This window comes from Podarcis erhardii (genome assembly GCF_964252035.2).
Source record: "Podarcis erhardii genome assembly, chromosome: 5".
Classification (NCBI taxonomy): Eukaryota; Metazoa; Chordata; class Lepidosauria; order Squamata; family Lacertidae; genus Podarcis; species Podarcis erhardii.
The window spans coordinates 97,482,938-97,503,520 of record NC_138509.1 but is presented as its reverse complement, the minus strand read 5'-3'; the positions used below and the strand labels follow the sequence as shown (position 1 = coordinate 97,503,520).

The 20,583-nt window shown below is 47.1% G+C and overlaps 1 protein-coding gene and 2 long non-coding RNA genes across 3 annotated transcripts; 2 read left to right on the top strand and 1 right to left on the bottom strand.

Moving 5' to 3' along the window:
* The first annotated feature begins 8 nt into the window (after window positions 1-8).
* LOC309342386 lies at window positions 9-2,970 on the top strand. The gene is made up of 2 exons (XR_014156760.1): window positions 9-1,079; window positions 2,411-2,970. It is a non-coding gene; the product is annotated as an uncharacterized lncRNA (long non-coding RNA).
* A 6,122-nt stretch (window positions 2,971-9,092) lies between these two features.
* Window positions 9,093-9,758, top strand: LOC309342391. Its single transcript, XR_014156766.1, has 2 exons — window positions 9,093-9,260; window positions 9,341-9,758. It is a non-coding gene; the product is annotated as an uncharacterized lncRNA (long non-coding RNA).
* NCL (nucleolin) lies at window positions 9,384-19,870 on the bottom strand. The gene is made up of 15 exons (XM_081862455.1): window positions 19,710-19,870; window positions 18,066-18,173; window positions 17,137-17,392; window positions 16,329-16,469; window positions 15,603-15,779; window positions 15,281-15,367; window positions 14,552-14,681; window positions 13,798-13,934; window positions 13,500-13,623; window positions 13,040-13,194; window positions 12,173-12,299; window positions 11,682-11,833; window positions 11,444-11,570; window positions 9,966-10,180; window positions 9,384-9,857 (listed from the first exon to the last, which is right to left on the bottom strand). Exons 1-15 carry the CDS (start codon window positions 19,725-19,727, stop codon window positions 9,775-9,777), a joined length of 2,037 nt encoding a protein of 678 aa, XP_081718581.1. The 5' UTR covers window positions 19,728-19,870; the 3' UTR covers window positions 9,384-9,774.
* Between the last annotated feature and the right edge of the window lie 713 nt (window positions 19,871-20,583).

The following is a 20,583-nucleotide window of genomic DNA, read 5'->3' as shown; positions in this document are numbered from 1 at the left end:
TATTTTGGGGGTATTTTATTCCCCTTTTGGTGGGTTTTTTTTGGATGCCTCGGAAGAGAGTTTGACAAAGACGGGCTGCTCAGGCCTGGAGGTTCTTCTACCAGCTTTCTTGCAGAGATACCGGAAGGTTCTCTGTGGTGACCAGACCAAAGTAGGGCAGAGATGCCCCTTTTGTTGCCGTTCGTTTTGCGGCATACTTTTCAGCTGAGGGCTGGTCCCGAAGCTAAGACACAACTCTGTGTGTGCGTTTGCGTATGTGCGAAAGAGCGGACCGTTCAAAAGAGAGTGGAACGAGTTTTCGAAACGACACTTGAAGTTTAAACTCTTCCTCTCCCTTCCTTGCTGTTTGTCGCGGGGAATTTCAGAGAAAGAACGGTTTGGAAATTGCTCTGCTTGGGGTGGGAGGTGATGTTGCTAACAGGCCAGCGTGCATCTCCTTCGGGCATGGCTGGCTGCAGAGGTGCCTGTGCGTCTTTCTCAGAGAAATTCCTTCACGAGGGAAAGACCAGCCCTCTCTAAGCTGTGTAACACTCGACTGCCATCTTTGCCAACCTGGTGCCCCGATGTGTTGGCACTATAACTCCCAGCGGCACTGGCTGCGGCTGACAGAAATTGTAGTCCAAAACATCTATCAAAACGACACCATCTATAAACCGAGGCCAGTTTTGTTTTAAAGGGGGAAAAAAGTGTCACCATGAGGGGAGAGGGATTTTTGTGTGTGTGTTTTCTCTCTGTGTGGTAACTTAAAACAAGAAACGCATCCAAAATTGAAAGGAAGAAAACCCATCCAACAATTGTCTTCCAGTTGAGGGGCAAAAGCAAGTCCCCCCCCCCCCTCTTGGCTGACTGTATCACATGGGGGGTATATTTAACTTTTAAAAGATAAGTTATGGTTGAATAAGAATGCATTTCTTACCTAGAGTTTTCCCTGTAAAGCAGGGATCTGTCTGTGTGTTCCAGATGCATTTTTATCCTTGTGACCTGTCTGGGCAACAGCCAATGCCACGACCTCGAGCCGGCTCTATTATTGGGCGGAACGTACATCGGGCACCATGTGCCTCTTTCATAGAAGTTACGAGGTGAGAAACTGCTTCCTCCCAACGCCCTGGTGTGAAACCGGGCAAGTTTTGCACACACAGGTACATTTGTACGCTGTTCCAGCCCCTGGCCACCCACCCACCCTTTAGTCCTATCCCAATCCCATATTTTAAGTCCATACTTAAAATAAAATAAAAAGGAACAGGCAGAATCCAGAGTAATAAAATAAGATTGATCCAACGATAGGCAGGGGACAAACGCTTCTGACAAATTATAAGAAACTCCAAAATTCAACAAAGGAAGATTATTTAGATAAGGGAAAAGCCATGAGGTGTTTTTGATTGCCTGCCAATTGTAACTTAGCCATTGCCATTTCGCGCCCAGTATTGACTAGGCCCTAATCAGCCAACCTCTTGCTGTTGAAACTACAATCTCCAATTAAACGCTACCTCGAATTTTGCTGTAATTGACTCTCACCTACTTCACTCCCCTTGATGTCGGGCAGGGGCGGCCCATCCTATTTTGCCACCTGCGGCAAAATGGGAATTGGCAGCTCCTGCCCTGCTCCCTTTTGCATCCCACCACTTCTGCTGCCACCACCGCACCCTGGTGGGAGCCGCGGTGCTCCCCTGGGGACAGAAAAGATGAGTGGCAATGCCGTGCGCCAGAACAGCTCCCTCGCTGGCAGAGCGCCGCCTCTCGCACTTGTACCGCCTGAGGCAGGCGCTTCCTCCCGGCTCTGATGTTGGGGAACCACCTCATCTTGCTTGGTCCCCTACAAGTGGTAAATTGGGCAAAAGATTCCGCCTCTCCTGTCCTGTCCCATCTCACCCCAGCTGTACCAGAGGTTTTGTTCCTGCTGTGGCAGAGTTGGCTGTCTTCGTTTTAAGAATGTCCTTATCCAATAAGTAAATAATATACATTTGGCAAGCCGGTCCTTAAGACATCTTCAAAGCGTCATCCAATTTCACTTGATTTTAATTAAAAGTGCCCCTGAAGTGCTAAAATTCAGGAATCTTCATTTTATTTGGAAGGAGTGCAAAGAGATCCTTTGGGCGCGATTTGCTGCGATGCAAAGGGGGCTTGGATGTGTTGGGAGAGGCATGGGGCAATTCTGACCCACATCCCTTCATGTTGATTGGAGAAGAGTTGGAAAGCTTTAGGATGTGGCCGGTTGCTTGAACAGGTGGAAGGCAGAATGTTTCAAAGAGGAGCTTGAACATGTGTCAACCAGCCCACAGCGTGATTGGGGACTTAATATTGAGCGATGCCACAGCCAGGAACAAAACAACAGGTACAGCTGGGGTGAGATGAGTTTTGCTCATTGGCTGTTCTCTGTAGCCACCTGCATGATGTTTCCTTCTTTCCTTAGTGTAGCAGTTGCATAGAAAAGTTGTTCACACTCCCCAACGACAGAGCTGGCTCCAGGAAATGGCTCCTTGTGCTGTGGGTCGTTCCAACGACAAAGACTCCGGTCAGACTTTTGAGTGACGCTTATTACTGTGAAACTTTTAATTTATGATGATGATTTTTTTCCCAAGGGGGAGGGGAGGAGGGACACTTGCCCCTCCCTCCAAGAAGCAACAGATTTTTTTTATTCCTGCTCAGTTTCACTTCCAGTGGGAGCGGCTGGCACGGTATCTCATCCCGGGCTGCGCCTGACGACCATCGCCTGTGGTGGAAATCCTTCTGCAATCTCTATTTATGAGAAGACACACGTGCTATAATTTATATGTGTCTGCAGTGTCTCTGAATGTCTATTATTTATAGCAGGTTCCGTTGCACACTCAGAAACAGTGTGGATGCTTGCAGATCTCTCTCTCTCTCTGTGTGTGTGTTGCTTCGACATAGTGGAGTTGTACATATGATTGCCATAAGATTTTTGGATATTTTTGGGGTTTCTAAATAAAGGTTTGTGCTAAAAAGAAGAAAGGAGATTGGTTGCAAATGTGAGAGCGCCGGCGTGGAAATGCAAAGCAAGCATGATTCCGCTGGGTGTTTGGAAAGGGGGGTTGTTTATTCATAGCCAAAAGTTCCCTGCAGGTTTTACGCCGCAATTCTGTGTTCGTGTAACAAGAAAACCCATTGGATCTCATAAGACGCATGTAGCAGAATGAGGCAAATAAAACCATGCGCAGCACTTAGGACTGCAGCCAGTCAGTCAGTAGACCTGGTTGAATGCTCCCCCAGCATTAAGTAAATGGACACCCACCCACACCCCTGCCCTACCCCGCAAGTAGAAAACTAGTGTGTCAGTGAGAGAGAGCCTGTATGATTATGATCTGCCAGAACTTTCTGACGGTAAGAGCTGTTTGACTGTGGAATGGACTCCCTTCAGAAAGTGGTGGACACCCCCTTCTTGCAGGTTTTAAGCAGAGATTTTATGGCCACCTGTCAGGGATTATTTAGTTGGGATTCCTGCATTGCAAGGAGTTGGGCTAGAGGAATTTTGGAGTTATTTCTAACTTTGCAATTCAATAATAATAATAATAATCATCATCATCATCATCATCTAAAATTGTATACTGCCCTATGCACGTAGATCTCAGGGTGATTCACAACACAAAATCACAACATAAAAAACACAAAATATATAATCAAAATAAGAACAACCCAATAATTCCATGTTCCACAACACAAAGGGCATGGATGTCAATCAGCCAAAGGCCTGGTTAAAGAGGAGCATTTTCACCTGGTGTATAATGATATATCAATTATACACCTGGTGTATAATTTGTATATCAAATACAAAGGAGCCCAGGCTAGCAAACATCAAAAGGCTAAAACAGTGCAACTGAAAATAAAACAAAACCTGTTTAAGGGCATGGAAACCATCTGAGACATTTTTTTTAAAAAAAAATCACATGCCTTCCTTCCCAGTTGCTAATTTCAAGGTTGCGGTGGGCAGCTGTCAAGTGTTTGGTATGAACAGGAAGGTATTGAAATTTCTCCCAAAAATCAGTAGAGAAAGAAAAGAACGTGTCTCACCAGAGAGGGCATCCCACAAATGGGGAGACACCACCGAGAAAGCCCCGTCAGGGGGTCAGTGGCAACTGGGCAGCAGTTTGAGGAGATACTGCCAACAGGGCATAGTTATTTAGCTGGGAGGGGGGGGGGACAGTTCAAAGTGGCAACATCTCCTTCGACTTCATCTACAGGTCAGGAACATGAGATGTTGCCTTCTGTTCAGCCTGCCCATTTGTCTATCGCAGGGCGGACTCAGACCAAGTGAACTGCAATAGGATTTGGGCACAGAAGCCGCAGACCACATCCTGAATTAAATTTCCGTGTCATAAAGTGTTCACAGTACATTTAATATACACAGTATATTTAATTAAATACAAGGTGTGACCAGAAAGTTCGGTGAATGGTCACAGAAACAGGACAGCGAGAAATATTCAAACATACACTTGGCGTCGCAAACCCACGAAATGTAACTCGAAAGACGGTGTGTGAATGGTTTAAATGTTTCCGTGAAGGGTGGCAAACCACTGAAGATGACCCTCAGTCTGGCAGACCGTCGACGAGCAGAACGGCGGCAAATGTCGACAGAGTCCATGAGTTTGTGGATCGGCGTTTGTCCATCTGAATGATGGCGGAAGAATTGCATAAATCGTTACTGAGGTTACTGAATTGTCCTACCGTCCATATTCACCTGATCTGTTCCAATCAGATTTTTTTCTTTTTCCGAAACGGAAATCTGCACTGAAAGGGCACAGATTTTCCAACGTTTCACATGTCCGAGGGAACTGAAAGCGTATGAAAAGAGGGACTTCAGAAGTTTCCAACAGTTCTACTAACGTTGTCAACAGTGCATTGTATCAGAGGGGCCCCACTTTGAAGGCCGGTAAGGTGTGTATGTTTGAATATTTCTTGCTTTCCGATTTCTGTGGCCATTCACCAAACTTTCCAGTCACACCTTGTATATAGTGAAATACACATTTAAGAGATTTAATGATTAAACTAAGGCACAAACAGATGTATGCTTGTTAAACGCAGGACACGGACCTTGATTTTAAATGGTTTTTAAGATGTTTTTTTCTTGAATGCTGCCGAGGGCCTCCAAAATAGGATTGGACCACCCTGATCTTGTCTGCCCTGACTGGGCGTAGCTGTCAAAGACTTCAGAATGGGTCTCTTCTGCATGCAAAAGAGATGCTCCATCACTGAGCTGAGTCATGAATGGCAGCTTTATAGCCTCTTAACAGTCTTGCTTGACACTTACATGAAACAGATAAGACTAGAAACCCAACAGGGAAGAACGTCAACTGGAAAAGGACAGGGCAGGTAAGGTAACTGACTAACTACACCTGTTCCGGGCACATGACCTGTTGATGATGCTGATCAAATAACTTCAGGTGGAAGATGGAGGCAGGGAGTAAGCTGGTTTTCTGCTGCTCCAAAGGGCAGGACCCGACCGAACCAATGGATTCGGATTTCAAGAAAGGAGATTCCCGCTGAACTTTCTGACAGAACTGACAGTGGAACGGTCTCCCTCGGGAAGTGGGAGGTTTTTCCTTAGAGGTCTTTAAGCTGAGGTGGGGTGGCCATCTCTCAGGAATGCTTTAGCCAAGATTCCTGCATTGCAGGGAGCTGGACTATAATAATAATAATAATAATAATAATAATAATAATAATAATAATAATAAAGGTAAAGGTACCCCTGACCATTAGGTCCTGTCACGGACGACTCTGGGGTTGCAGCGCTCTTCTCGCTTTACTGGCCGAGGGAGCCGGCATACAGTTTCCGGGTCATGTGGCCAGCATGACTAAGCCGCTTCTGGCGAACCAGAGCAGCGCACGGAAACGCTGTTTACCTTCCCGCCGGAGCGGTACCTATTTATCTACTTGCACTTTGACGTGCTTTCGAACTGCTAGGTTGGCAGGAGTAGGGACCGAACAACAGGAGTTCACCCCATCATTGCGGGGATTCGAACCGCTGACCTTCTGATCAGCAAGCCCTAGGCTCTGTGGTTTAACCCACAGTGCCACCCGCGTCCCTATTATAATAATAATTTATTATTTATACCCCGCCCATCTGGCTGGGTTTCCCCAGCCACTCTGGGCAGCTTCCAACCGAATATTAAAAACAATACAGTACCAGACATTAAAAACTTCCCTAAACAGGGCCGCCTTCAGTTGTCTTTTAAAAGTAAAATAGTTGTTTATTGCCTTGGCATCTGCTGGGAGGGTGTCCCCTGAGGAATCTGTTCTGTGGTTCTACATGAATTGAACTGAGACAATCACTCCATCCCCGAATAGGAAAGCAGAATGCACGGACTGCACACTGGATTGGTGTAATCCAGGGGCGTCCCAAGTCCCAATAGACTGCGATCTACTCACAGTATAAAAAAACTGGCAGTGATCTACACATTGTTGTAAAAAGACTAGCAGTGATCTACCCAAAGTTATGGAGTTTTTTTTAGGAAACCAAAGTTTGGGGTTTGTTTGTTTTTTGCTCTTTTGTAAGGAGATTGCTGAAGGGCCAGAGATTGACCAGGATCTACCAGGAACACCTTGTGATCTACCAGTTGGACATGCCTGGCTGTAACCCAACAGTCCTAGTGAACGAGGTGCTGCAGGAATCACTTGCTGGATTCCTGGACATGAAAAAACCATGTGTTTTTTTCAGCAGTGATGTAGGTGTAAAAGTTTTCCCAGATACATGCCAAGAGTACGTTAATCAACTGGAATTTGACCTCCATCCAGGAATAAATATTGAACCACATGAAAGCTCTAGGGCTTGCGTACACAAACCTACCTCGAAGCACTCCCACAAGCGGTGTCTGCATTTTGAGCTCTGCCTTGAATAATTTTGCAGTTGTTCAGCCCACTGGGTGATATTGGGCCAGTCACAGCCTTTCAGCTTAACCTGCCTCGCCAGGTTCTTGTGAAGATGGCATGGAGACGAGGTGGGTGGGGAAGAACCATGAGCTCCTTGTAAGATATCTCTTTGTATCTCTGAGTAAGATTGTCTTCCATGAACACGGTTTTAACAATGAGTCCGTAAGTGACTGTGGAGGCCAGTTCAGGATCCACACGTCCTTCCACAGTGGGGACAGAGGTTTCCGGGTGGGAGTTGATCACGGTGTGGATTTGCCAAGCGTGCCTTCCTCTTAGCACTTTTCTCCCTTGCGTCCTGAGTTCGAGTGTCTTCAAAACCCATGACACCTTTCGTCAAGGTTGTTTTCCAACTGGAGCACTCACAGCATTTCCCAATTGTCGGTGTTTATACCACATTTTAAAAAATTTGTCCTGAGACAGTCTTTAAACCTCTTTTGTTGACCACTGGCATTACACTTTCCATTAAGTTCGGAATAGAATAGTTGCTTTGGAAGACGATCATCAGGCATCCACACAACATGACCAGTTCAGCGAAGTTGATGTTGAAAAATCATTGCTTCAGCACTAGTGATCTTTGATTCTTCCAGTACACTATTAGTTTGCCTGTCTTCCCAAGTGATGTGTAAAATTTTTGCATTTTAAATAAAAGGACACATTCTACTCATGTAAAAACACGCTGATTCCCGGACCGCCCGCGGGCTGGATTGAGGCTATTGGGCCACATCTGGCCCCCAGGCTTTAGGTTGCCTACCCCAGGGTACTGCCAGCAAACCAGTTCCGTTGGGTACTGCTGCCACCTAGTGCTCAGCCCATAGAACAACACCTTTCCTACCATTTCAAGAGGGTCTCTGGTAACAACTTCCAAAATGGCTGAGTGCTTTGTGTCCATCCACCAATGTGCGGTGTGGATCAGAGCTAGTTGGGTCATTTGCTTCGTTATCATTCATACTATTAATGGATTGGCAGCTGTTTTTTCTCATAAGGCGGTAGAGGAGAGGGCTGCCTCCAAGGTCACGTCACGTCACGTTTAATCCCTGGCATCTCCAGAGAAGGGCTGGGAACATCCTGCCTGAAACCCTGGAGGGCCATTCAGCAGCTGGTTTAGAGTCGCCAGATGTTGAACTACAACTCCCATCAGCCTCAGCAAGTCTGGCCAAGAAGCAGGTCTGGTGGGACTTGAAGACACACTGCTCTGGCTTTTCTAACTTGGACTCTACACCTCCCTCGTCCCTTTCAGTCCCTCCTCTTCCCTTATTGCATCCACTTTTTGCACCTGTAAGCTTCCCTTTCCCTCTTAATTCCAAGTTTTAAAGACATTAGCCTCTTCTCTTTCTGGAGAAAAACCACCAGCAGTCCAGACTTCCTCCCTGCTCCCTCTCCCCCCCCCCCAAGATGGTCACAAGACCCATTTTATTTGTTTCTGCCTGCTAAAGCCTTCCTTGTTGCTTTGTCTGATGCCATGGACTACAAAGAAAACACCTAAAATTATCAGTCCATCTGAAGGGCAGAGATGGCCTGCTGCATTGAGGCAGACTAGCAGAATTTAACGTGCTAAAAGCCCAAAGCACATTTCTTTAGCTGCTACTAATGCAGAGTCCAAGGAGATACCTGCACAAAGCAAGCAACCCCCTTACTATTTTGCCTCTGAAGAAATTGGGAATATAGATTCTCAGCTTTGCAGGGCAACCAGAGCGTAACTGAACACACACAGTCCTCAATAGGTCTTTGTGCAGGAGTCCACAAGCTTTCAACGTACACTGGAGTTCAATTTATTATGTAAGTGTGATTTTTATCCTGCCTTTTGCAGCTGCACTTCCTCAAGCTCCCCCTGCCCCAAACAATCCCGGGAAAATGGGACTGGCCCAAGGTCATATTATACTTTCTTCATACTCACAAGAGACAAAAAAATGCCCATAACATTAGGTTTTAATAGGAGCAGCCAACCAGGATTTATAAGCCCCATCTTAGAAAACTCCTACTTGAAAGGCTCTAGCACACAGCTACATCATTAGAGGGCAACACTTTGGTTCTAGAGAAATATTGTTAGGCAAAGAGCAAGGTAGAAATTCATAGCCGGAAGTTTCCCATTTCAGTTGAGACAACACAATTATGTCTCACTTTGAAGGCACCAAACTTACAACAGAACATTCGACCCCTATCTGGTCCTGCTTAAAGCTGGTTTCCACCCATTTGTGCATGTTGCACCACTTTTGAGAATATTTCTGAGACCTCTGCCACCTGAGAAATTCACAGCATAAAATTATGTGCCCGCTTCGAAAAATGAATTAGGTGTACTAAAGAATCACTGATGGCATCTCTGCCTGTGATGGCAGCTTAAGCACAATTTCAGGTGTTGGGGGTACAAAGGTATGGAGCAGGTGAAGGTACACAGCCACTTTCTCTCCCCGTTCCCAGCAATCCTTCAAAGCTTTGTGTAAAACCCCATTTGCCTGGCTAGTTTGTGGATTCCCCTGGAACTTTGCTGAGAAACACACAAGAAATCTGTTTAGGCCCTTTAATCTGTCCAAGACAGTGTGCCAAGACACAAATGATAAAACATTTTTGCATTTTTACAGCAAATAAACAAAAAACAAAAAAAGGAGAAACCCTACAGAAATGTATAAGGAAGTTAATTTTGTACATGGGGTAAAACGTTATAAATTCAGGACAAATGCACTGACACAGGTCAACTCCCACATTTCTTGTTGCTTTTTAAAAGTTCATATGCGTGGCCAGGCAGTCAGATGGCTGTTTCTTCATTGAAAGGAATTTTTCCAAGTAGCTCTTAAGAGGGACTGCAACGCATCTTGGAATGTCCTCAGAAGGCTCCGTCATACTGGTAGTGACAGAATTAAAAACCCCAGAGTCCTTTCAGATATAGGGACAAGCCACTCAGTCATCAAATTTTATCTTTTTCCCTTGTGGTTTGTGGTCGCCACCTCCTCCTCTGCCTCCCCTGAAGCCGCCGCCTCTGCCTAAAAGAGATAAAGAGGGGGGAGGGAAAAAGAGCATTTTTTAAAAATCCCAGCTCTTCACACACTGCCATTCAAATATGGAAGGTAAAACAGCATCAGCGCAAGTACCTCCAAATCCTCTGCCGCCACCCCGTCCGCCAAAGCCTCCTCTGCCACCCCGGCCTCCTCTGCCGCCACGACCGAAGCCGCCGCCGCCACGCGATCCATCACCCTTGGGCTTCGCAAAGTCGAGGGTCACTTTGTTTCCATCGATCTCTCCATCCTCCATGGCTTCCTTGGCTGCTTTGGCTTCTTCTGGGGAGCTGAAGTCCACAAAGCCAAATCTAGGAAAGAGCAGGGGACAGTTTCAACACTCTACCCTGTTGCTGAAGAACAACAACAGATGGAGGGATCTTTAATACCTGCAATCATTACAGCTCCCTTTGGAGGAATTATAGGGCCAAATGAGACACAACCAAGCAGTGCTTCACAAAAAAAAACTGGGAGCAATACAAGCACAGACACAGCAGGTGCCCTTCTGGGTAGAAAGAGGACAAACTCAGACTGTCCCAAGTTATCTACAATACACCCGAGGCATCTAATTTCCTAGCCCACCTTCCTGCTAAAGGGACTCAAAGGGTGTCAACTAGGTTTCAACAGAACAGCTGCTCTGCACTCCTGAAGTACTTAGCCTGAAAGAGCAGCAGCAAAAAAGCCACATATCAGCTAACTTTCTGCTGTCTAAGGAAATGCATACAAAAGGCAGGTCTCTCCTGTAGAGGATGGCCAGATTTGTTTTGAAATGCAGGTAAGCACCAGCTAATAGGGATGCGTGTGGCGCTGTGGGTTAAACCACAGAGCCTAGGACTTGCGCGTCAAAGTGCAAGTAGATAAATAGGTACCGTGTTTCCATGCGCTGCTCTGGTTCGTCAGGCTTAGTCATGCTGGCCACGTGACCCAGAAGCTGTCTGCGGACAAATGCCGGCACCCTTGGCCTATAGGGCGGGATGAGCGCTGCAACCCCAGAGTCGGTCACGACTGGACCTAATGGTCAGGGGTCCCTTTACTTTTAAGCGCCAGCTAAAGTTATGTTCAAAGTCAATTGAACTACAATAAATATTACATTTAATGCTGGTGTGGTAGTTCTGATTTCTGCATGGCTACAAACAACGTGAGACTAAGGGTCTCCTGCTCTACTCTCTAAGCTTCTGACTACACTTCTGAAAGCCACATAGATGGGGATTTTGCCCGTCCTAGGCATAGATATCCACAAACTTAACTGCAGGCTGCACTGCATGCTATGAATCTGCAGGCAGGCAAGTTGCAGGGTTGTCCCACAGCAATGACTGTTGCTCATCTGAAGCAGACAAGGCACCCAAGGTCAGGCTGCAGTTTTACTCTTCTTCTCGTGCGAATCCATAGCCTGCCACTGGATTATCAGCAGGAAGGAGCTCATTGAGAAGGCAGGAAGGCTCCTGAGTTTACAACAGAGAAGCTCAAAGCAGAGGCCTAGTGGAGGGTGGGATCAAGGGGAGGTCAGCAGCAGTGAGACTTTTGTGCCTGCCATCATGTCAAAAACTCTGGGGCAGAGGGAGCTTTATACCTACCCTTTGGATGAGCCAGTATCTCTGTCAGTGACTATTCTTGCAGTAACGGAGCCTTCAAACGACTCTTTCAAGGTTTCTTCTGTTGTTTCCTCAGACAAGCCTTTGACAAACAATGTTTTGCTTTGCTCTGAATAAAAAACAAACATAAAATTTTAGCCCTGTTGATACAGCAAGGGCTAATTAAAACACCACCCCCACCCTCAAATGATTTTAAGTTAGGGCACGGAGAAAGACTTACGTCCAAATCCTCCTCTAGCATTGAAATTCCTGTTTTGTCCCCCTGGTGTGCTGAATTCCAGCCTGATTGTCCGGCCTTCAATGTCTGTGTTGTTGAAAGAATTCATTGCTTCTTTTGCATCCTCGGTTGTGGGGAAGTCTATAAATGCGTACCTGCAGAAAGAGAAGCCAGAGTCAAGTTAAGAAACTGAGTCACAGGGGTGGATGGGGAAACAGCTTCAGCCCAAGCCAGTGGTGGGTGCAGCCAGGGGCAAAAGTGAGCCCAACAATGCATGTTATTTCCTTTGTTTAGCAGCCTAGCTTCTAAACCACCCACTCTGTCCTCCAGCTAAACAAGCATTAATCATTATCTGAATCCAAAGACACACTTCAGCCAGGCAAGTCTTAAGGAGTTCTAACTTCCTAGGGAAATGACATTTAATGTTCTGAGGGGTTGCCTAGTCAAGAGAGAGGATTTAATCATCAAGTCGCCACACGCCTGCTCCTACATACCCTTTTGGCCTCCCCTGGTTGTTCTGTGGGATCCTGATTGCTGCTGCTTTCTCAAAGACTTCCTGGAGAGATTCTTCTGTCGCATCATATGAGAGGTTGTTCACAACAAGGGTCTTTGACTCTCCACCTGCAGAAAAAAAAGGTTCATTGTAGGGTCACTCCAATATTTTCCACTGATTCTTATTATCATTCTCCTCCATCTATTAACAAGAAACAGAACTGCCTTTGACAAACTGTCAAAGAAGAAAGAACATTTTGGTTAGACTAGTTGCAGATGGGGTGCAGGTGTTTGTTGTTACCTTTCCTGGTTGCCCATACTATGATGCAATGGCTCTCGTGGAACGTTATGTACGGTTCAGAAAGCGCTGGTGGCTGAGGCTGCAGAAGGCTAAAGAAATGTTTCCAGGAAAGGAAAACACAAACACCCAGCCACACATACATAAGGTAAGCTGAAGCCCCACAGCAACCAAAATTCTAAAAGGTCATCAGAAGGAAGCAGAAACCAACTAAGCCTCTTTTTTCAAGGCAAGATGCCTTTTGAGAATTGGGAGTACAGTGGTACCCCGGGTTACATACGCTGCAGGTTAGACTCCGCTAACCCAGAAATAGTACCTCGGGTTAAGAACTTTGCTTCAGGTTGAGAACAGAAACCGTGCTCTGGTGGTGCACCTGCAGCAGGAGGCCCCATTAGCTAAAGTGGTGCTTCAGGTTAAGAACAAACCTCCGGAACGAACTAAGTACTTAACCCGAGGTACCACTGTATGTCACTGTAATGACCGCAGCTTCTCTGCAGTCACCTTTCAGTGTTTTGTCATGCCAAGCCAATTCCAACACCAGATAACAACTGAATGTACCAAAGCAGATTACCTGGCTGTCCTCCTTTACTGAATTTTCTGCCATCCACCTGGCTCTTCTCACCAGTGTAGTCAAGCATGATGGCACGGCCCTCAATCTCCATCCCTTGTTTTTCCTCCATCGCTTTCTCTGCGTCTGCCTCGGATTTAAACTCAATGTAGGCAATCCTGAGGGATGGGGAGAACACAAAAATGGCAAGTTTGTTCTGAAAGTCTTGGGGAGAAAATTCTCTAGATGAAAATAGCTAGCAATGATATTGAACCTTGCAGGGGAGTGAAAAAACTCCGACAGACAGATACAGCCCTGTTGTAGTACAACAAATTTGAAATCGTGTTGGGTAGAGAAGGAGGGTCAGAACTTTTAGGATTTCCTGGATAGAAAAGCATATGCAGAGTAGCTGGGGAATTCTGCTGCTGAATGGCAGGGTTCACAACAATGCGGCCCACAACCTTGTGCTAATGGAGCTACATACCCTTTGCTATTTCCATCCTTGGACACCAGCCTGACTTCCAGGGCATTGTCAAAGACTTCTTGCAGGTCTTCTTGGGTTATACTGTAAGAAAGGTTCTTCACAAAGATAGTCCTCGCATCTCTCTCTAAAAAGCAAACACCACAAGAGGTTATAGACCCAGAGAAAAGTACTTTGAACACTCACACTCTGTGGCATCTATTTGGAGGAGAGTCGCAGGAACATGCGCAGGCAAAGGCTGCTTCAAAGTCCTTCGTCCATGAGAACAGTAAGAGGGTCCAAGAATACCAAGAGAGCTTACCTTTCTTGTTCTCTTGGATGCACTCCCTGGTCTTTGCTTTTTCCAGTTTTATTTCCAAGCCCAATAATTTCTTTCCATTTAGCTTAAGAGCTTTATCCACATCAGCTTCCGATGAGAAATCCACATAGCCAAACCTCCTGCAGAACAGAAGGTTTATTTTCAGTGTTCAACCCAAATATCCACAAGGTAACCAAAGTAAACAACAGCCTTAATGTGGCATCTAAAAACTAGCAGGTCTACCCAATGAACATGACTAGGCTGAACATGTGTAGTATTTGCAAGGGGACACAGAAACTTGCTTGGCAGGGGGTTGGACTCGATGGCCCTTGTGGTCTCTTCCAACTCTAGGATTCTATGCTATGATTCTAACCTTGTCACATTTAAGGTGATGACTGCTTGCAGAGCTTTAAAAGTTAACATGCTTTACAGCAGTCTCATTCAAAATCCTTTTAAAGTATTATCCTTCTGCTACCCACTCTTCTCCTGGAAGAACGACTGTAAGATGCAGCAGTCTCCTTCTCTCCGGAGATAAGGAGATCTTTTTGCACAAGTGTCTAATTCAGGGATGGAGAACATGTGTCCCCCCCCCCCAGTTGCCAGAGATGATAGGAGTTGCTGTCCAACAAAATATGCTCTTCATCCCTAGACCGAAGAAGCATTCACTTCCTCCTTGCCACAACAGAAGGATATTTTAAAGTGAAGTTTTTACTTTTAAAGAATTCTTAAGATTTCGTAATATACACTTTGTTCTTACTTTGAGTTTCCAATTCTGACTTCTTGCACTTCAAGATCCTTTTTGGCAAAGAAATCCTTGACGGCAACTTTCAGTTCCTCAAAGTCTTTGTTTCCATTCAGGTTGCCCATGAAGATGGAGAAGGCAGCTTCTAAAAAGTTAATGGGAGATTACATGAGTTATGCAAACACTTCTAGGAAATGACTACAGGAAGGGCTGGTGGAGCCACCTGTGCAAAACTCTTAATGCACCAAGCCTGGGAATCTCTCAACATTAGCTGTCATTTCCACTGGTAACTGTGTTACACTAAGAGTATACTGCACACTCACTGGAGCAGTGCAACAAGGACCTTCCACTCTCCCTAACACATACCAAAAGAAGTAGCCCTTATTCTTCCTTTACCCACCTCTTCTAGTCTCTTTTTCTCTTAATTCTCATGCTCCATAGCACCCTTTTAAAGCCTCACAGATGTCCATTTTAACAGGCAGCGTGCTAATAAGTAAAAGGATCCTTGAAAAAAGGCCACTATAGGATCCCTGAGATGTGACACAAACAGTATGTGGGCGCTACACTTGGCTTCAGCACCCCAAGAATCAAACCCACTCCTACTTGAAGAGGCATATCCTTGGATTTAACTTTTAGGTTAGGTGCTGATTGGCCTTACTCTGCACAGAGGCATTATGGGATAGGTTACCATGCTTTTTCAAGGGCCAATCAAAAGAACAAGTGAAAACATGGTGGATTTCTCACCTTCCATTTTCTTTTTCTTGGCATCTGGGGCTCCTTTCTGCTTGGCCATTTCCTTCTTTCTTTTTCCAGACATTTCTTGCACATTCTCTGTAGTGGGAAGAGAAGCAAAGGAGGTGTCAGAAAGATCCCAGAGGGTGCACGGAGCACACCAGAAGGGGGCAGCTGGATCAGGACTTGACTATCTTTAGGTTGTGTTCATATGTGATTGGTACCACATCAGCTCAGCGAGAATTCATCATTTCCAGCTCTAGGACCAAAGCAGACGGCAAGACAACTGCAGTGTTTTGAGAGCTCTGAGGGACTTCAGAGATGGCCAACTCACCTTCCTCCTCTTCATCGTCCTCTTCGTCGTCGTCATCCTCCTCCTCGTCATCATCTTCCTCATCCTCAGAATCTTCTTTGGCGGCTTTAGCAGGTGTGACTTTTACTGGTGCCGTTTTTGCCAGTGCAGCTTTTTTCCCTTTTGCTGGGGTGATCTCCATGGGCTCATCTTCAGATTCTAGAACCACAGGGAGCTCTTTTAGGTAACACACTCAGTGCATAGCCACTGTATCAAAGAGATGCACTCAAGAACAAATCCTCTTGCTCACTTTGACTCCTTAAAAAAATTATGGTTGTTACTACAAAACTATGCTTATGAACATGAGAGTCACGAGCCTCGGTGATGTCACTGTGCAACGTCACAGAATCAGACAACTCAAAAAGCAAGAACTGTGCAAACCACAGTTTGGAATGTGAGTCAAGCCTGCCATTTTGATGTGCCAGTGTGTCCAGATTTAAGTTTATTGTGTCTTGATTCAGCTGGGAAGCAGGATTCGTATGCCCCCGCTATGGGCGCTGTTTATACATCCAACACATCAGCTCATACTAGAGACATCACAAGATCAGTATTAAGTCCCAATAATCATCATCTGTGCTGGTATCTAGACTCAATCAAGGCAGCAAGTTATCTCAACCTATTCTGCTTTTTCCAACCAACTATTTATTCTGAAACTGGATGACTCAGAATAATCCCTGCATATGCTTCTCATAAATGAAAGAGCCTTACCGTCTTCCTCCTCATCTTCGTCGTCTTCATCATCCTCAGACTCCTGTTTGGCTGATATGGCAGCTACAGCAGCTACAGGCTTTTTCCCTGCCGCCTGCACGGCTTTCCTTACTGGCACTGCAGGCTCCTCCTCAGATTCATCTGCATGAAGCAATTTATCAGCAGTTGTTGAAAGATCAATACTGGAACATTTATAAAGGCCTACTGAACCTCTAACTGCATGATGGGAACCAGAAACCATAATTCAAGACCTAACTACCTAAAGGATTGAAACGAATCATATGGTGCATGCAAGGCAGCAGACTCCAAATGGTGACCATCTTGTACTACAAAACTTAGTAACACACACACACATTATGTGTGTGTGTGTGTGTGTGTGTGCGTACATACATATATATGCAGGTTTTGGTGTCCTCGGGTGTCTTCCCGTGTAAAAGTTGGGGTGTCTAGGCGACGTTTCGACGAGGTCTCAAGATGACGAGTGAGACCTCAAGATGACGAGTGAGACCTTCAAGATGACGAGTGAGACCTCGTCGAAACGTCGCCTAGACACCCCAACTTTTACACGGGAAGACACCCGAGGACACCAAAACCTGCATTCCTGTACCCGTGAAAATCTACGAAAGCAAATACATACATATATATATATATATATATATATATATATATTGCAAGAAAAATCATGCTGTTCTCGTGTGTTTTTGCTTGTTTTGAATGCTTTACTGCTTTGCTGTAAAAGCCAGAAACTTTTCTGAATCTGGCAATAGCAATTTCAGTTTACTAAAGTAATTTACCCCACCAAATTCACCTTCATCCTCCTCGCTATCCTCCTCCTCATCTTCCTCCTCTTCACTCTCTTCTTTCTTGGCGTTCTTCCCATTTTTTGCTCCTTTGGCAGGAACCGGTGTCTTCTTCAGTGGAGTAGCGGCTTTCTTTGCTGGGGTAGCCACAACTTTTTTGGCTGGGGTAGCCCCTATCTTCTTACCAGGAGTTGCTGCTTTTTTGTTGGGAGTGGCTACGGCGGCTGCTTTTGCTGGGGTAACTGCTTTCTTCTGGGGAAGCATCTGCGGGAAGAGAAATATTCCAGTCAACAAGACACCATGCAATCTAAGATGGATGCAAAACTGAGAATATTGTTATGATTCATGCTTCCTTACTTGGGAGTAAGCCCACCTGAACACAGCAAGGTTTGTTTCCAAGTCAACATGCAAAGGACTGCATGGTACAACAATCTCTAACCACTAGTTTGCTCCACAAATTAACACAGTTGGATCTCCTTAGGAATTACCACTAAGGACTACTATAAGGTAACATATATAGATGGGACTTAGGAAGAGAAATTAACTTAAGACTTTGACCTTTGCCCCTAGGAGTGCCTTCCATTTCATGCAATCTTTTTTTCTCTGCCCAAAACTTGATTTTTCAGCCAATGAGCTACTTTAACCCTAGTAATAGTAATATAATATATAAAATATGTATTATTTGTACCCTGTCCATCTGGCTTGGTTTCCCCAGCCACTCTGGGTAGAAACATAAAACATTAAAAACTTCCAGATACAGGTCTGCATTCTTCTAAAAGTCAGATAGTTTGTTTATTTCCTTGACATCTGAAGTGTAAGGATTTAGGCAGAAAAGCAAGATTTGGCTCAACTTCAGGCTAAATATTGACAAGCACCTTAAGACATTGGATTTAAGGTTACACTAACCGGCTTCAAGCACCAAAGGCCAAATTCTTACCTCTTCCTCACTGCTCTCCTCCTCTTCTGAAGATTCTTCCTCTTCACTGTCGTCCACATCCTTTGGAGGAGGAGCCATTTTCTTCTGTTTAGGCTGGCTTTTAACGTTCTGGTGGGAGACAGAGTAAGAGTTAGAAGTCTGTTTTTCCCAATGCTCAAAATTGCTGCTATCAGGATACACTTATAGTAAGTCTCCTTACTTACTGAAAAGCGTGCTACTCCTTTTAATAGTTCACAGTGAAGCGCAATTGCTTAAACACCCATACCTTATACCTTCCTCTTTTTCATACAGGAGATCTTCCCATCTGAATGGGAATGCTTAACTAATTAACAGGAAACATTCTAGCCTTGCTTCCCTCTTACTACCACAATCCAACCACAGGCAGGCAATGCAAAGCCCCACTGATCACTAGCACATGGCAGCTAAGTCCCACTGATCCCACTGGAACTTAACACCATGTGCTTAGTTATATTACAAACACCAGCAGGCCTCCATTAATACAGACACATTCTGCCCAACCATATGCAAGCTCACTGTGCTACAGGAGCAAATCCCCACCACCTCTGAAGCATCACGTACAAGCACTTCAGACGGCATGTGGGATTCACTCTCTAGGCTATTCAGCAATTATAAAAATGTTATTTGCTCCCGCCCGTTTTACAGCTTTACTCCCTCGAGGGAGGACGTGTTTTTGCGCCTGGCGGAAGATCCCTAAGAGAGACGGGGCTGCAAACTGGTCGGCTGCCTCAGGATTCCCGTGAGGAGCCCTCCGAGGTACGAAGACCGGCGAAAAACCAACCCTCAGCGGCTGCTTCCCCCGGGAGCCCCGTGGGCGCCAAAAGCAGCCCCAGCTCCGCTTGCCCCGCCACCCGTCGTCGGCTGACCCGTCGCTCGGTTCCTTTCCTAAAGATACCTCGCGTGAGGCTTCCCTCCGCAGCCGCGTGGCCGGAGGGACCAGAGCCAGGAGGCGGCGGCGGCGGCGGCCGCAAGGCCCGCGATGCCGCACCACGTGGAACCCCCCTGGAGAGCGGCTTCCTGCACCCCTCCCACGTGCTCCGCTACGCACGGCCGGGATCACGTGGCCACGGCGCGGCGACGCCGAAGCGCGCGCGGCGCCCGCTCCCAACGCCCCCCCCCCGAAAACCGCTCGCTCGCGCGCCCGCCAAGCTAGGCTGCGCTAAGCTAAGCTCGGCTGACCCGCGTATGCGCGCCGCGCCCCCCCCGCCCCGCACGTCGAGCGCCTTTAAAAGATTCCGGCTGAGGCGGGGCGGAGGGCGCCTAGAAACTCCTCGCGCGCGCCCGCTCTTTCCCTCTCGATCCCGTTGGAAGAGAAAGGGCGATGGGCCTCTAGAAACCGCCCGACGTTCTACTACCGCGGCGTGCGCGCGCCGCTTTGAGAGGCCGTTGGTTTTGCGGGGGGGGGCCTTGAAACCGCAGCATCTTCTTCTCCTCTCTCCCACCCGCCGCTTAATTCCCCCTCAGTGAAACCTGCGGGAGGCCTCGAAACCGCCGCGCGCGCGCGCCAGGCCGCCGTCACGCCGCCCTCGTTTCCCCCTCCCTCAGAATTCCGCGCGGGCCAAAGAAAGGGGCCTCCATGTTGTGTCTCTTTCTCTCCCTTCCCGCCATGTAGGCCGCGGCGCTCACCTTGGCGAGCTTCACCATAATGGCGGCGGGGTTGTCCGGATGTGTAGAGCGTCGAAAGAAGCCTCCGCTCGCTCCTGGCGCCTCGCTCGAGTCTCGGCCCGAACCGAAAAGAGTGAGGTCGAGGACTAGCTTAACTCTTTCTCCCGCCCCGCGGCGCTGCCTTAGCCAATCGGCGCTCGCGGAGCCCACCGCCCGCCCCCTCGCCGAGGTGAGGAGCCACTCCTCGGGCTCTTTCGGAGTAGGCGGGGGGAGCCGAGAGCAAGCAAGGCCCGCCCCGCCCAATCAGAAACCGCGCCTAATTCGAAGGCGGGTCGAAGGGACGCAGCCAATAGGGCGGCAGCGCTGGTAAGTGCGAGAGCTGCGATAGGCCTGCGCTGACGGGCGGAAGTGGCGGAGTGAAGGAAGAGGAGCACGTGGCGCTGGTCTGTCTTCAACCATGTGGGGCTGCCCATTTTGTGTGCTGGTTTCTCGGGGGGGGGGGGGGTTGGGAAACTGCCTAGCGAGGTGGGAGACAAGGATCCAGCACTCTGCAGACTTACCTGGCAGTAAGCCTAGCCCTAGATCACAGCGCTGTAAAGATGTGTTGGTGGAGAAGCGGGTGCTTTAGGAATTGGGCTTCATCTATGCATGGCTATTAACTGGGTTCAGTGGGGTTGACTTCCCGGAAAGTACGCGCGTCCTTGCAAGCATCTAGGTGAAGCAGAGATTTGGGGAGGCTGGAGGGGGGGTTAGGGACCCGCTGGGTTGAGGGACGCGTGTGCGTTCCTCATCCTCGGCTGGAGAGTCAAAACCGAAGGAGAAGTTAGGTCAAGCCCGGAGACAGGCAATCAGTATTTATTCTGTAGCTATCTGCTGCACGGTTCTAGTATGGTTC

Coding starts and splice junctions, on each gene's coding strand:
- NCL (XM_081862455.1), bottom strand. Junction 13,624..13,797: donor CATCCAAGAGAACAAGAAAG/GTAAGCTCTCTT, acceptor TTTGCTTTTTAG/AGAGAGATGCGAGGACTATC. Junction 11,571..11,681: donor TGCTAGAGGAGGATTTGGAC/GTAAGTCTTTCT, acceptor TTTTTTATTCAG/AGCAAAGCAAAACATTGTTT.